This window comes from Acanthopagrus latus, chromosome 12 (genome assembly GCF_904848185.1).
Source record: "Acanthopagrus latus isolate v.2019 chromosome 12, fAcaLat1.1, whole genome shotgun sequence".
Taxonomy (NCBI): domain Eukaryota; kingdom Metazoa; phylum Chordata; class Actinopteri; order Spariformes; family Sparidae; genus Acanthopagrus; species Acanthopagrus latus.
Window position 1 is genome coordinate 3,050,810 of NC_051050.1, and position 16,548 is coordinate 3,067,357.

The following is a 16,548-nucleotide window of genomic DNA, read 5'->3' on the forward strand; positions in this document are numbered from 1 at the left end:
AAAAAAAAAACAAACACTTTTTCCTTAAAGCATGAAACTTGGTATGCTTGTAAGGTTTTGTTTTCTGAACATCTTGAGAGATGGAGTCATCGCCAACCCATGATGTGGCGGCCATGGCAGCCATTTTACTTTCCGCCATAACTGAATTATGTATTTTGCATCATATCTCCTGAACCAAACATGACAACACAGAAAAGGCGACATCTCCCCCCCCAATGTTTTGATGGTCAAGGATTACAGTGATACCATATATTACATCATAAATTGCTCAGGTGAAGGGGTAATAGTCAAGTTTTGTTATGCATCTTGTAACGGGAACACATCAGCCATGATGCTCATTAACAGGATGACCCATGAGTACTCAGCAGTCATTACTGCATCATTACACAAGTTCTCAGTAACCATAGTGCAGAACACACCCACCTTCATTTTGATCTCAACTATACACCTGTAAAGTTTCATGACTGCATCTTGCACAGTTATGGTGCTATGACACTGACAAAATGTGTTCACAGACAGACGGACATATCACGCACACATGCACGCACGCATGCACACACATTTACATTTAGTACTCAGTTCAACACTCAATATAAACTCGGCATCTTAGCAGGAAGCAACTACAAGCAACTCCTGTTTTTTGTTGATTCTGGCATTCTTGTTGAACTGAACATATTACTAGTTAGTTATAATAAGTTTTAGGTATTAACAACTTTAAATTTTGCATTTTAAAGTTAAATGTTATCAGATTCAATTATTTATTTAATATAATGTAATCAAACATCAACTGTACAAAACTGTAAAAACCTAAGCAGTGGCAGAGGAGCAGTCCGACCTCAGCAGCGGTTAAAATAGGCGTGTCAAGCTGGAATAGTTTCACACCTTTCTCTTGAAGACTGATACCCTAAATGTTTCCCCTTACCAGTAGGACGGCTAAAACACACACACAAAGTTGGACTGTCAGGTTGAGAAAAGCTGGGAAAAACAGGAGAGCTGTGACATAACAACACACACTGGACATTCCAGATGATGGATGTTAGCTCTTAGCTCTTCCCTGAGCGCATGTGAGTGCTTACTCAGCTACTTGAATTGCCGCAAAGACATAATAAAACAGCTTGAATGAATTAGCCACGTTTTGGTCTAAAATGATTCAGTCACGAGAGGCTCAGTCCCGAGCTTCCCAAAATAGATGATTCATGGAACATAATCATACAAATGAGATAATAATCTGAGGATGATCACAGCTGAAGTCACGTACAGCTCCATCATCAGACAGCGCTGTCCCTGCTTACACACAGTGATGTATGAACTGGGTGAATGCATCAAGTCACGTGTTTTGGTCCTCGCACATGTTCTGCTCGGTCCACCATGCCACTCGTACATGGAGAGAGTGAGTAAACCAGATTCTTCTGTTTGGCAGTGTGTGAAGTGCATGACACTTGTTTATGTTGAATGAGCCAACAAGCCGGTGGACACAGCCAGAACAGCCGTTTTCTGCCATGTTACATAACTCCAAATGATCATCTGACCAGTATGAGGAAAACGCCATCTGCAGTTGTTCGGACTCTCCAGATCCCTGACAAAACAACTCACCAAAGTCAGAGGAGTTCATCCACAACAACACGTTCCCTTTTATCTACTTATAACAAATCAAAAGGCAAAAAGGAAATAACTAACGTTAGTAATGCTCACATCTGCAGAAGGAATCAAAATGTTATGAGTTTCAGTCCATTGGCTGAAAACAAAAATAGGATGCTGTTTTTGCTTAAGTAGAGTTTTAAGTTAAGCTTGAGTGAAAGCACACATTTGGATGAATTCATATTTTTTCATTAGGCAGCAGTCCTTTACTCTGATCTGAACTAACCTGAACAAATCTGTAGTATCCTGAGTTCTGACTAACAAGCAACATAAAAATCCACCTCAAAATAAAGCCATATGATTGATGGTACTTCAGGGCTTTACACATGGGCTGTCCAAGCCATAATTCATACTGGCCTGTACAGACATCCTACCTACACAGAACTTACAGGCTAAGTTGGCCTTTATAGGCCAATCAAGCATCAATTAATCAATCAAGCAATCAATCAATCAATTTATCTTTCACTGTATAGCACCAATCCGCAACAAAAGTCATCTCATGACACTTTCCAAATAGAGCAGGTCTGAAACATACTCCTTGGGAGAAAGGGGGAAACCTTTCCTTCCACAACAACTGTACTAATTGAGATACGAATATTAACTATATACTACTACTACTACTACTACTACTACTACTACTACTACTACTACTACTACTACTACTACTACTACTACTACTACTACTACTACTACTACTACTACTAATAATAATAATAATAATAGTAATAGGTTCAATCTGATTTAGTCTGACAATTTAGTTAATATTAAGAGTAGTCTTATAAGTAAGATCTCTGAATTAAAGGGGCTCTACGTAGATTACAGTCCAATAACAACAGATATTCTACATCAAATTCATGCCATGTCTCCACTGAACTACTTAATAGGTGGAGGGACTAGAACTCAGCATATATAGTACATACAGTACCTGTCTATAGTACATATTAGACTGTGTGTTTTCATTTTGTGTTAAGTAAAAGACTTTTGAACATACACGCTGTCTATTTAATATTGTACAAGGGTGAATGTTGCCAACCTCTACTGTTTATGTAAATTTAGTTGTAGTTATTAAGTTAATCACTGATCAGACTTACATACTGACAGTTTAGTAGCTTTTTATTGGACTGATTTGGTGACTTGGCTATGTTTTTCCTTCTCAACAGGTGGTGCCCTGAGTGATCAAATGTAAATTGGATTTTATTATTAATCATAATTAATCAGTATCCCTGGTAATGATTCTAATGTAAATTAACTGAACCCAAAATTCCCTATTAATGTTGCATGAAGCATTACAAGGGAAATGTTCCATACATTACAGGCTGGTGTGTCATTATGAGAAAAATGTGTCTTCCTGAGAAAAGAATCTTGTAATTACAGAAACTGAGCAGATTCTTTTGACATTGTCACAGAAATCAAACGTTCACCCTCAGGCAATGTGGTGTTTGCAGCCAAACATTTCCACACAATAGCTCAGATACATGCTTCTTTCCCAAATGATTATTCTGATAAGCATTATAGGGACTACGGTATGTTACACTCTTGGCACAGAGAGATACTTTTTTTTAACATGCAGTGAAATCTAAACCATTCCTTCCCTTAAAGTACAGTCCCCTCCAGTCAGCCCAGTGACAAGCAAGTAATGGTTCATCTTCAAGAAATGGTGTGAAGTGTAGGTCTGAAAAAATGTGTGAGAGAGGAACAGAGAGAAAGAATTGCAGTGACTATGGTAACCCCCACAAACAAGTCCCAATATGTGGTTGGCCAGCCTGTGAGACGTGAGTCTATGGAAAAAGATCCATGTTTCTGGTCCCTGAGGACGCTGATGTGGAATGCTGACATGCTGGTGCTGTTTGACTGCAATTAGTGGCATCTTTTACTTGCTCATGGGACATTTTAGTCAGGGATACAGGGATTTCTACACAATTTTAAACTCAAGTAAATGAGTTGATTTATCTAAATTCTAGCTAATGTATTGTAGTTTCAGTCAGCGTGGTTCTCATTAGTTGCAATGAATTATGAAGCCACAGCATGTCAAACTTAGAACACAAAAAGACTATTTATTCTCTTGTCTGTGGGTTTCCTGTCTGCCAGGCTGAGTAATCATTAGAAAACAAACTAAACTGAGTAAAAAGACCAGTAATGTAATCACCTACATGAGCCATCAACAACTTCTGAGGAGCAACGAGAACTTTATGACAAACACATTTAATGACTATATACAAACTGAGAACGTTTACATGAAAATAAGTGAAAATCCATCTTGACCCCATTAGAGTAACACTCCAGCTCTTCAGCTAATCCAGAAACTGTGGGTTGGTGTTTTCATCAAGGCTAAAACTGCTGACCCCCTTTGATTTGATTCAAATTAAGGTTCAAGGCTGATTTATTTGTCATACTACAACACAGAGTTGTACACCAAAATGCATATTGTGTTCCCTTTATGGCACACAAGAAAAAATGTTATGGTGGAGTGCAGAGGATGAGCTGAGAAGTCTCACAGCCTGGGGGATTAAGATGCTCTGTAGTCTGGTGGTATGCTAGCGGATACTTCTGTATCTTTTGCCAGATGGCAGCAGGGTGAACACACTGTGGCCTGTTTCGCATTTATCATTCTGATTAATGTTTAATGACCTTTTCATCTTTAATTAGTTTGCATCCTTCAGATTGTTGTGCTTTGTTTTTGAATTTGAATTTGTTGTTTTACTTTCTGCCTGCCCCTGAGGGACGCACTGACAAACCCCAGGCTGTAATCAGCAAACAGTCAGAAATTTAAAGTAAAGAAAAGCAGCAAGAGTCCAATTTGAAAGTCTAGATTCCCGAAGAGCGAGGCATGGGTCTCCTGTAACCGAAGGAATGTATAAGACTTGATTAAAGTGGACATAAGTGTGTCTTCAGAAAAAAGAGCTAGAGAATTGACCTGGGAATTTCTGGGATACAAATGCAACTTTTGTAAGACCTGTAACTGAGGGATTACAAGAAAAAAGAAATCAAAACTAATCCCACAATGTGAGTAAATAGTGTGATCTAAATTATAATCAACACATATAGTCAAGGAGTCAAGTGCGTAAAGATAATTTTGGTATCATATCATAGATTGATCACTAATGATAAACTCTGACTAAATTTAAAGAAATGTGGCAATAAGAGTTCCATGATAAAATCATATACATAATGGCTCAAGTGAGTACTGGGTCTGCCCGGTTGTCTTCTCCCAGGTGGTCCTGCCAGGAAAACCTCCAAGGTAGGTGCCCAGGAGGCATCCCAGTCAGATGGCCGTACCACCTCACCTGGCTCCTTCCAGTACAGAAGAGCAGCGGCTTTACCAGCCACCCTACGGAGGAAACTTACTCTGGCTGTTTGTATCTGCTATCTCATTCTTTCAGTCACCACCCACAGCTCATGACCAGAGGTGAGGGTCAGAACTAAGATGGACTGGTACATCGAAACTATGCTGGTGATCATGATTAAGACCCTGACCTGACATATAAGTCGATGACAGCACAGCTCACACACAGACAGACACAGAGCTTCATGTTCCCTTTGATGTGGCCCTGTGTTCACCCCTCTTTATTATCCTGACCTACATCCAGCTCTTGGTTTGTTCATGCTGCATTACATCATCACAGAACATGAACCCCTCTGAACCCCAGCAAACACAATAAAAGGAAAATAAAGGAAGTGGACATGTGCAACATCTCTTCATGGAACTTTTTGCTCCCACTGCGCTGGCCGTCTGTACACTTCATAAACGCAGGAAGAAAGTGGTTTGTCTCTGTGCAGCTTTCAGAGTGTGTTCAGATAGCCTCCTCACCTCCACCATGACTTAAGAGGACACAGAGAGGTGAAGGAGGACAGAAGATAAGCAGGAAATGATGGAACACCAACTTGGAAGTTTGTGTAGTCCACTTGGTTCAGCCAGCTAGGTCTCTGCTGTTCCAACCCAATCAAAATGTAATAAATCAACTGTCAGTACAGAAACTTGACGTAACTAACTCAACCTGCAGAAAGTTGCGAGTGATCATTTCTCACTCTGCTCTGGCCTAAACACTTTGGTCACACAAACTGTAAGTTATTTATCAAACGGATCTCTAACTTGTGCTCATAAAGGAAAAATCAGGCAAGTAAATAAATAAGCTCTCTTTTGTGCATTAGATCAGATGTTTTCTTTTTTTCTAAATCTGTCTAGAAGTGTCAGATCTATAGGAAAGCATGACCTGGTCTATTTCTTGGTCAGACACAGTGACGTCCAACTTGTTTGTCACTAAAAAGGGTGAAGAGCAACCAATAGTCACTCCAGGAACTCTGTATGCTTGCCTACAAATAGCTGCAGCATGTAACTACTGTACCTGTAAAAACCTTTGGAGTGAGTCAAGGCTAGCAAATAATATACTTTAGTTATTCCAAAGGAAAATATTGTGCAATTAAAGTATAGAGTACATATACAGAATCTAACATTTCAATAAGGTGCAAATATAAAGTATTGTATTCACAATGGCAAAAAAAGCAGGTTAAAACAGTGCAGTTTGCCAAGTTAAGCTAATCGGCTATTGCCATCTGTTCCACGGCAAGAAAGCAAGAAAAGCATTTTTACCCAAAGCATCTATTTCTTTAAACAATCAAACGTAATACTTTAACACAACAAACATCATCTGTTCCTTAAAACTATCACCAAAATTATTTATTCAAAAAAATATTGGTTTTCTACTATTTACTATCATCTTTTTATACTTTATGTTGCATGCTACAATTCATGGGTGCATGCTTAAAAATGTACTGTCTGAAAAGTGTTGGTCGAATGATTCTAATGAAAATGAAATAACTAAACCTGCTATGAAATAAACTGCAATACAGTAATGGCATTGGAAGACTATCAAATCAGTGAAGCTCTAAAACATGTGTGTCTTACCTGCCAGATCTTCTTTAGAAGAAGCAATGCGAGGGGAACTATTGCCAGGTTCAATCTTCAGAGAGAGCCTGCAACACAAATAATTACCATCAGTAACCCCAACTTAATGCTGCTCTCTAATACGCTGATACTACTGTCCTGGCATCACTACATCACAGAGTTAAACAGTAAGTCAATGATGCAGAAAGGACCACGTCTTTGAACCACCAACAGTGTCTCTGAAGATCTCACAAAGCCAATTACAGACCATATTACTGTGGCTTCAATTTATTACCCAGGATAACTAACGAAAAGTCAGAACTGGCCTACGTCTAACTGAGCATTACTCAACTGAGCAATGAGGCTTCAAACTTTTTTCATCATCTGCTGATGTAAAAGGTGAGTTGATAAATTTGAGCACATGGCTTAGTCACGTGGTTACTGACCGTCACTCAAAATTGTGCCTCAACACATCCTACATAGACACAGGCAAAGAACTACACAATGCAGCCTGTGAATATATGTTCTAAGTGATAAAATAACTTATTTGGAAAATGTAAAACATGTACCTAAGTATAGGTACTCATAACACACTGTGAAAATACTGCACAACACAAGATTACTGCATTCAAACCTTACTTTAGTAAAAGTATGTTAGGATAACCAGCAAAATGTTGGTAAAAATTCCAGTGTAATAAAGTGTTTGACTATGATATCTGATGTTTGTGGATTAATATTACTGCTGCATGAATGTGTCTGTGTAATTTTACTACTGTAAATATTTAAGGAGGTTGAGCTCATTTAACTGCTTGATACACTGTTGGTTGGTGTAATCTACAGTAATGCATCATTTCCCATAAGATCATCAAAGGTCCGTAGTGGGGCTGTCCTGTGAGAAGCACGTATCTCCAAAAAGTCAGGAGAAAAACCTGGTTTCAGAATTTTTTGACAAATAAAGGAACACTCAACCCTTCAGTTTATCAGAAACATTCACATCTGGAGACACATATTTTCATTTGACAATATGAAAAGTTGTATTCTGAAAAGTAACTACAGCGGTCAGACATCATATAAACTTAGAAAATCGAAAATAAAAGTACAAGTACCTCAAATTTATACTCCAGCACTGTGCCTTGGCAAATGTGACCTTAGAGTTAAGATCATTTTCTCTCAGTACAGTAGGTTTGTAATCACCAGAGCCCAACTGAGCTGCTGGTGAATGCTGCCCTACCAGCTGCTTCCTCACATCTTTGGGAGTTTAGACTTCAAACTCCACATTCCTAACTTGGCAAATCTGCATTGACTAAGGTATTACACATTTCTCCCACTGTCTGCACAGGCCCATTTTGGTCTACCAGCACATGGAAATTGTCCCAATTAATTCTGTTCCTTGGTAAATGAGATTCCACCACTCATCTTTTCATTTGGAAAGTATTTAGTGAATCACTGCAGAAGAAAAAACTATAGGTAAGAGTGAGTTTGGTTGTGTTTGTGAATGACTGTTTTAAGTGCTGACAGAAGGAAAGTGCCCTGCAAACTTCAAATACACTCTGTCAACATGACAAACATATTACAGCTCTGTACAACACACAGATTTCATTCAAATACTGACTAAACTATAAGAAACGTTCACAGTCCAAATTAATGTTTTTTCTAAGCATGGAGTGATGACTTTTGTGGATAAAATATAAGATTGTATACTCTATATTTTATAGTTCTGCTATGGATTTTAGTTTACATGGTTTAGAATGTCTTTTAAATATTTTGGTGGCTGACGGGTGCAAGTCACAACAGCAAAGCTGAATCACAAAGTCAAGTTAAAAAAAAACAACAACTGCATGTCAGAAAACAATTGCACGATTGAGATCACAATAGCAAGTTGGAAACCATGACTGCAAGCTCCAAAAACACAACGATGACATAAGACCAGACAGCCTCTCTTACTAAAGACTTAAATGCTTTTCTCTGACTAAGAAGAGACTAACTTTTCCACAGTTTTTGAATAAAATGGACTATAAAAAAAATAATAAAATAAATAAATAAAATGGACAATGTTGACTAAATATCACTAAAACTAAGATGGACTTTCACTCCATGGACTTTTTAATCTTTTTACACAGACGTATGACATTCTTTTGGATGTGATCAATGTTAATATTGTGTCCATACAACTTTAATTTCTCACATACTTGATAATACTGATAGCACCGATAATATACAGTGGCATCACAACATGAATCATTATGATGTAACATATAAGATAGGGATGTCCAATTTGGTTCATTTTGCTTTTGGTAGCCAGACACTCATCAACCAGTAACTAAATTGTTAATATCTTCCCAAAAAGTATGTAACAGGATAACACTGTATGATGGAGAGGCACTGAGTGAGGAGCTTACTGGACTGCATCTCCCAGTCAGCACTAGTGAAGTGACAGGTAAATTAGTTGTCGTGTAGCTTTTATTTGTGCAGGCTGTACAGCAGTTGCTGGTCAGAGCTAGTTATCTGCCTTGGCTAGACTTTTACTCCTCTTCTCTTCCAAGTGCTCAGTGATCGCACTTAAATACTATAATAGACTATCGGAGAAGTAACTGTGACCATGAAGAAGATTTCCATTTCATTTCAAACTTCATCCACACCCAATATAACTGACAGGAACTGCAGGAAATGTATTGTTATTATGTCTGTCCATCTGAACCATGTGTGTGCCAATCCCTAGGTGAAGATGTTGAAATGTGAAGGGTGAAGATGTGTAAGTCTGAAGGTTACATAATTGTGGCTGGACCAGTTCAAGACAACCTCATAGTTGCCACAGGATTTTTTCCTTTCAAGCCACAGTCTGACAAAAATGTGGAGGTCTTTGGGAGGGCGGTCAGGGAACCAGTAAGAATGAGACAGACTACAACTATGTGCTGGATTAAATTCCATGCATTTTGTTGCCACTGTTGAGTTTTTAACATCACTCCCCTATCGATGGCTATGAATGCCTGTGTCTGCTGGTCCACCACTGCTGGTCCGGACTGGATGAATCCTACCTTGGGAAGTCTCTGACTTTCACTCTAGTTCCACCATGAGTATGACATCTTTAGCTTTGAGTGAAATGTTCCAACAACTGAATGGATTGCCTTGAAATAGGATAGACATGCAGGTCGCCCTAAGAATATACACCAGTCAGCTACAATATTAAAAAACATTATCAGGTGAGGAAAATAATATTGATCATTTTGTTACAATACAAAGTCCTACTGGGAAATCTTGGGTCCTGGCAAACCATCATGGCCAGTGGCCCCCGAGCAAACCAATGAGCCCCGAAACATCACAAAACCTGCTCTGGAATGACCCGAGGAACATGACAAAGCTCATGGGATCAACATGGCCTCCAAATTCCCCAGATCCCTATCTGAGTGAACACCCATGGCATACAAGAGAATGAGTCCAATCCATGAAGGCCAAGCCTCGCAGCCCTAAGGAATCAAAGGACCCAACATCAACGTCCTTGTGAAAGACAATACAAGACACCCACAGATGTCCTGTGACTTGGACTTGATGGGTTAGAGCCAAGCTGGATCCACAGTGGGGCCTTCATGGATCAGACTTTTTCTGGCATGTCCCACCTGCATGGTAGGTTGCACTGTCCTGCCTCGCAGTGCCACTGCTATCGGGGAGTGTTGCCTTTAGAGGGTGGTCTGCCACAGTGTTTAGGTGGGTTGTGCACATTGACAGGCATCCATATGAATACTTGTACCAAAGGTTTCCCAGCAGAACACTGCATTGTGACAAGAAGATTAATGTTATTAAGTCCACCTGTTTTTCTTTTCAATGTTGTGGCTGATCGGTGTAGTGATGAGTATAGTGAAAGCTCCCTATCACTCCAAAAGATGCCTAACAAACATCAGTTTTCTTCAGTATCAAATTGATAGCTGCCTGTACATCCTTGGACACACTTGGCTATAACAATGGCATGCAGGCATCAGAAATGGGGTTATCAGCCTCTGCAGACATCATCACAGAGTTGAAGAGACTAAAGAGATCGCTCCTATTGATGTAGTTTTATTCTTTCCATTTCAAGATGTCTACCAGTGGAAAAGAGTACAACACTTTATTGACTGCCAGCACTGAGGATAGGTTCTGGGGACGAGCCTAAACACATGTTCTGCAAAAAAGCTCCTCTTACATTTCAACTTGCATTCAAACACACAGATCTTGAACATGTATTTCCTCTCTGAGTTATGTCAGTGTGTGCAGGCTGATGGTGCCCTCCGAAAGGCTCTGGTCTTTCTCTACCAGCACATCATAGGTTGCTGTAGCAAACATTTAGATGTGGTTAAACAGACTTGAACTTGTTAATGTTAATGACTCCTCTTAAAAGTTAATGTTATTGTATGCTGTTCAAGTGAAGGCAACCAGAATGGATTTAACATTTCCAGATTCAACCTGAAGGCATGAAAGATGAATTGGTTGACAGCTACTTCCAGACATACCAATTCGAGATGCAGTAGGTAGCTGTTTTAACAGACACAGCTAGTAGCTGGTGAGCACAGTAGGGCATTTATCAGCTAAAGAGGCAAGATATTCTTCTCAGGAGACACAGATTCCTCAGGTGGAAACAAACACCACTCCAAATGAATGCTGACATTGCTCTGAGTCTGTAGCCCTTTTCACACAGACATTCTGCAATAACATAGCAAAGAAGGCTCACCTTTATGCCACCTTTCTTTGTTCACACTAACCAAGCAGCACGGGTACAAAGCTGCTCCAGTGTGTCATTACATACAGCATGCCAGCGCTGTGGAAGCAAAAGTTGTGTGATGGTACACCTCCTAATGTTGACATAAGATGCTGATGACACGACCTGCTATCACATTACTGCTGTGTGGTCCTGTAATGTTGCTTTGTGGGTTTGAGTGTGAGACATTTCTCTTTTATTCGATGAGTGAAGGATCTGTCAGACTGTGAACACCATCAGTAACCATCACTTACTTATAAAGTAAACAGATTTGCACTGTTAAAAACTACTGTGCATAAAAATGTTTACTTCTGTTTGCATTTGCTTTATCAAAAATGAAAACATCAGCAGAAGTGCTGCCAGGTGTCTGGTAAGAAAGAAAGTACAAATATATTTCATGTGTTAGTTAAGCGCAGAGTTTCAATTCAAGAGTAGGAAAAATATCAGCACTAACTGTTAAAAACAACAAATGAAAATGTATACAATCTGCTGTTGGCATTTTTGTATTATTTTCTTAATAATGGAAACAGCAACAGTGGCCCCAAAGCACTGGCCCCCACACCTAACACCCCTGGCCCACCTTCATGCAGATCACTGTATCCCAGTATGTATTCAATTATTAACACATCAGGGAAAAATGGAGACCATCTTGTGATAATATTACATAAGTTCACCTGTTTCACCAAACCGACTTCTCTTGTGTAATTATGATCCCATCACAAGATGGTTTCTGGTTTCTCCTTACAAAAGTTACATAATGTTGCTTGAAGCCTGTCAGTACAGATCCACTCTTTCTGTATTTACAGCACTACATTTCTTATCCAAACACATCTCTACATAATGAATCATTAAAAATGTGATGTGTAATTTATGTAAACTCTAAATAAGGCGAGACAAAGAAATAAATAGTATAACCACAAATTCAAGATGACATCCAACCCTGAAAAACTGTGATGAGCTGTGACAGACAGCCAAACCTATTTCTGAGGAGAAGATCTGAGAAAGTCATCAGCTCCTGCTGGATGAAGGAGCTCCCTGTGGGGAAAGATAAAACCAGCTGCCTGTCGTTTTCCGTCCCAAGTCCTGCAAATTGACCCCCATCAATTTCACGGCCACCTCCATGTTTCCGTGTGCTGGACAAAGCTCATGTTGTGACCAGAATTTTACTTGTCTTGGTAATCTGGCCATTTGAGGACGTAAACACTTTTACATGACTGTTAAAGTGCACTACTGCCGTGCAGTGCCAGTCACTGAGATGAAACTTACTTGAAGTTGTCGTCCTCGACAAATTTCTGGAGTTCCTCTATGTAGCGAACTGACAACAGATACTTCTGGACATGTGGAAGGGTCACCAAGTAATCTAGAAAGAAACAGGAAATGGGTCAATCAGTTGAAACGAAAGCTGCCCTCAGCTGAATTTTGTTCACTAGTTTTTAAGGTAGACATTTGTGTTATTTGTGGCAGCCCCTATGGGTCAGGCTTGAAAATGTTTTAGTTTTATGATGATTGGACTAATGTTATTGAGTTATCACCACATCATTGTAAATGTGTATCACACGATGCTGTATACCCAATTTACTGCTGTTTGACTCAATTTTGATAATACATGCTTATTAGCACAAAATCCTTCATGGCAGAACTATATTATTGTGGCCTAGCGGGTTCGAATCGAATGCCCAAAGCCACAATATGAATGCCTGATAGTTTAGATATGTAAATGTAGACTTGTTTCTTACCATATTTACATGACATCTGCAGATCAGAGATGACCCTCAGCAGGTTGTTCATCTGATTGGTCCGCTGCTCTGTCTCTATGATACTGTCTGATGCAGGATAGGCTGAGTCGATGTAGATCATGTCCAACAGGTAGATCCCTAAAGAGAACAGCACATGATAGTAAGCCTCTGAGCGCAACCTGGCACTCACACAAGCTTTGCCTTGACAAACGCTGCTCTGAAAGCAAGAGTAGGGGTTCAAATAGTTCTAACACCTATTTAGTTATCCATGAATTTTCCTGTAACTGCTTATCATTTGCAGGGTTGCATTGGGGCTGGAACTGATTTGAGTGGATAGTTCCACAACGGACATGCAACCAGTGGGATTCCTAGGTTAGAGGTAGAAGGTATGCATATTATTTTTTAATTTTACTGGACCTCTCTCTGTCAAGTTGTTACTTCTCCTTGGCTTGGATCCTAACTTGGATATTTTTGTGTTGGGTTATGCCAAAGAGTGTCTCTCAGTAGCCACATTATTGTTAACATAAAGAATTTTCAGAAAGTGGTAACTTTTAATTCAAGTGGAAGGGTTGCACGTTCGACGTCTGGCATCTATTACCAAGGACACGAGGGAAAAAAAAAAAAAACACAGAGTGCAAATGTGTCAGAAATAACCTGGAAAACATCTGCTGAGTCACCAACTTTCCAACAATTTGTCTTAATTACTCTGCGTTAACTGCTACTAAACACCAGACTGGAAATTCATGCTGAGCCTAAACACTATACGCTAGATTTGAAGTATTGTACTTCAAATCACTGCCATGGATGAGGCATGTACTTGGTTTGCAACAGTGTTTGTGTTGGTGGTGTTTGTCAAGGTTTCCCAGCAGAAAACTGTAACTGAATGATCACTGTTAGACCCTTCAAATATCCTGGCTCCTCAGTGTATGCAGATTACAGTATATACACACAGCTGACTGACAGATACACATAATCCACATAATCCTTTACAATTTTCAACAAATTATCTCTTCAACCAGGATTATCCTGCTGTTTCAAAAAACAAGCAGCACTGATCTGCTGAGACAGGTCAGGTTGCTCAAGAACTGTAGTAATGTTGGACACCATCTTTTCCACTGAAAACCACACAAATCCAATTCTACTTGGGTTGGCTACATAGTGCAGGGTGGCCCACCATAGTGAAATGCAGGAGACATGACTAATAACTGATTTAGACAATCAAGGGCCTCTTGTTAACTTGTGGTCTAAGATAGTTACTGTGACATATGTGGTTTAAATGTGATCAGAGACCTGTGTTTTGCACGTCAGCCCTGTCTCTCTGCCCTCACATTTCCTGAATTATGCTCTACAGCATAATTCTTTAAAAAAAACCCAAACAAAGAGCACTTTTTAAATCCATCGGTCTCCGACAGTCCAGTCCCCTTACGTAATCCCTCGTAAATCGAGTTGAGTTTGATAAGAAATCTTCCTTAAATCTGCAGATTTATTTAATTTGCAGGTATATGCATAGCTATAGGTGCGTTTGTGTCTAAGTTTGAATGTGTAAGCTTATATATCTGACACAGTGCTGTATCTTTTATCATTCAAACCAACCACTTTCTATAAACACTTTGAATACAATAAAGGATCCTTTGACACATCAGCAGCCCTGCCTGCCTGCCTGCCCCTGGTGTGCTGATTCATCTCCATTCTCTTTTACTTTTAGCAGCATTTTATGAAAGTATAATTAGTGAGCACCCAATGACGGTTTAGCCCACATTTTATATTGATACCAGCACAACGTTGGCAGCTTTGATTAAAAGTGACGACAGCAATTTGTGGTCACACAAGAAAAGCGTTGTCTTTTTTTTATCCTGCACAATAAACAGTAAAACCAATACAGACGAATACCTGACAATTTTGGTTTCCAGTTGACTTTGAGGACTATTTATCAAAAATGGTGAAATTATATAACATCGGTCGGGCACTGTTTGAGGTGGCTGGGAAAGTCCACCATTGAACCAGCTGACGTGCACAAACAGATGGAAGAAAAATGCACACACATATTTGGCAATACTACACAGTACATACACTGCACTTATGTAATCTTCTGTCTGAACCATTCTTATCACTTTGCTGTTAATTATCAAAAAGTTTAAATTAAACTAGACTTGGAACTGATTTCCTATTTAAAGAAATATAAAAAGCGATTTATGTGAATTTATTAAATTTGCATTTTTATATTGGAGCTGCCTCCCTAAAAGCCCTACAGTAAATAACAGCAGTTGACATAAAGATGTTACCCTTTAGAGTTTTGGTCATCATTGATTTTAGAACTACATCATAAAACTTGAATGCCCATTAGAGAAAGAGCTGGTAACATAAAAACAAGTCATGATTGTTGTGTGGGCAAATTAGTCATGACATTGACCTCAGGTGAGATTAACCACCCTGACATCTGATATATTTGCTTTATCAGTAAAGATGCATATTCATATGCAGAAGATGACATCACTGAAGAGGAATTAGAAGCAGAAAAACAGATTAAGAATAGCATAAAGACCAAAAGGATAGATGGACTTTTTAGACGGAATTTTAAAGGATGACTTCACTTAAAAGCAAGTCTATTAAAGTGGAAATTGAGAAATGATTTAAAGGCAGTTACTGATTGTGCAAGCCTTATGTCTTTATGTAGGTTGTTCCAAAGTCCAGGGGCCCTGACTCCAAAAACACAGTGACCTTTAGAGCTAAGCCTCTACTTTAGAACAGCCAGAAAGGCCACTACAATTGAACAGGGAGTCAATGGAGAGAAGCTAGTATATTACTGTTGTGAGGGTGTCTATCAAAACCAGTAAGATGCTGAGCTGGTGCATTCTGGGCAAGCTGGAGGCTGTGTATTCAAGTCGAATTTTTCCTGGTCATAGTGACAGTACTGGTTTAATTCTGGAGGTGCTTCTTTTTTGATGGGTGGGGTTTAAAGGTTCTGAATCAAATAGTTCTTACAAATTTCTGCCAGCGGGCTTTACGTTTTGAGACCGGAGTACTTTCAATGAGACTGATGTTTGAGTTAGGCTAGAAGAAAAGCATGATTTCTGATTTTGAGTTATGTTACTGTGGTCAGTTAATGAAGTCAAAAAAGGACACACGAGTAAGGTGATGACAGGTTTAAAGGACAGGAGTCCATCTCACCATCATTCCACTGTCCTACCATATGTTGAGGGTTCTGGTATTAGTGAGGTAACAGGCAATCCACAGTACTGTAAATCAAAACCACTGATTGTTCTGCTTGATCAGGCTTTAAGGACTACACTGGAAACCCTGAACTAATGACTCACAGCTGTGACTGAGGGCACAACTGTGCTTAGTTAGCAGACTGATCAGTAGGAATGAATAGATTTCCACCCATGTTTGTTTTTCTTTTCTTTTTCCTTTAGGCTGTATATGTAAATCTCTCCAGATTAAAACAGACACTGTTCTTGCCATCATGAACAGGTCGTTCCAGTCCCCTTCCAGCTCTTTCTTTGCCTTTCTTTTTCTGTGTTAAAAAACTCACTGCTCAGTTTCTCTCAAATAGTGTCACATTTTGG

General features: G+C 39.3%; 1 protein-coding gene across 2 annotated transcripts in view; it reads right to left on the reverse strand.

Moving 5' to 3' along the window:
- Positions 1 to 16,548, reverse strand: part of LOC119029950 (ras-specific guanine nucleotide-releasing factor RalGPS1-like) — a 91,530-nt gene that overhangs the window by 16,464 nt on the left and 58,518 nt on the right. For both annotated transcript variants that reach the window (XR_005078139.1, XM_037117198.1), the window contains exons 9-11: positions 12,983 to 13,120; positions 12,513 to 12,606; positions 6,542 to 6,609 (exon numbers count right to left, since the gene is read on the reverse strand). Coding sequence is in view for 1 of the 2 variants with exons in the window: in XM_037117198.1 (XP_036973093.1) it covers positions 6,542 to 6,609; positions 12,513 to 12,606; positions 12,983 to 13,120 (300 nt within the window). In the remaining variant the exon portion in view is untranslated. The remainder of the gene's footprint in view (positions 1 to 6,541; positions 6,610 to 12,512; positions 12,607 to 12,982; positions 13,121 to 16,548) is intronic.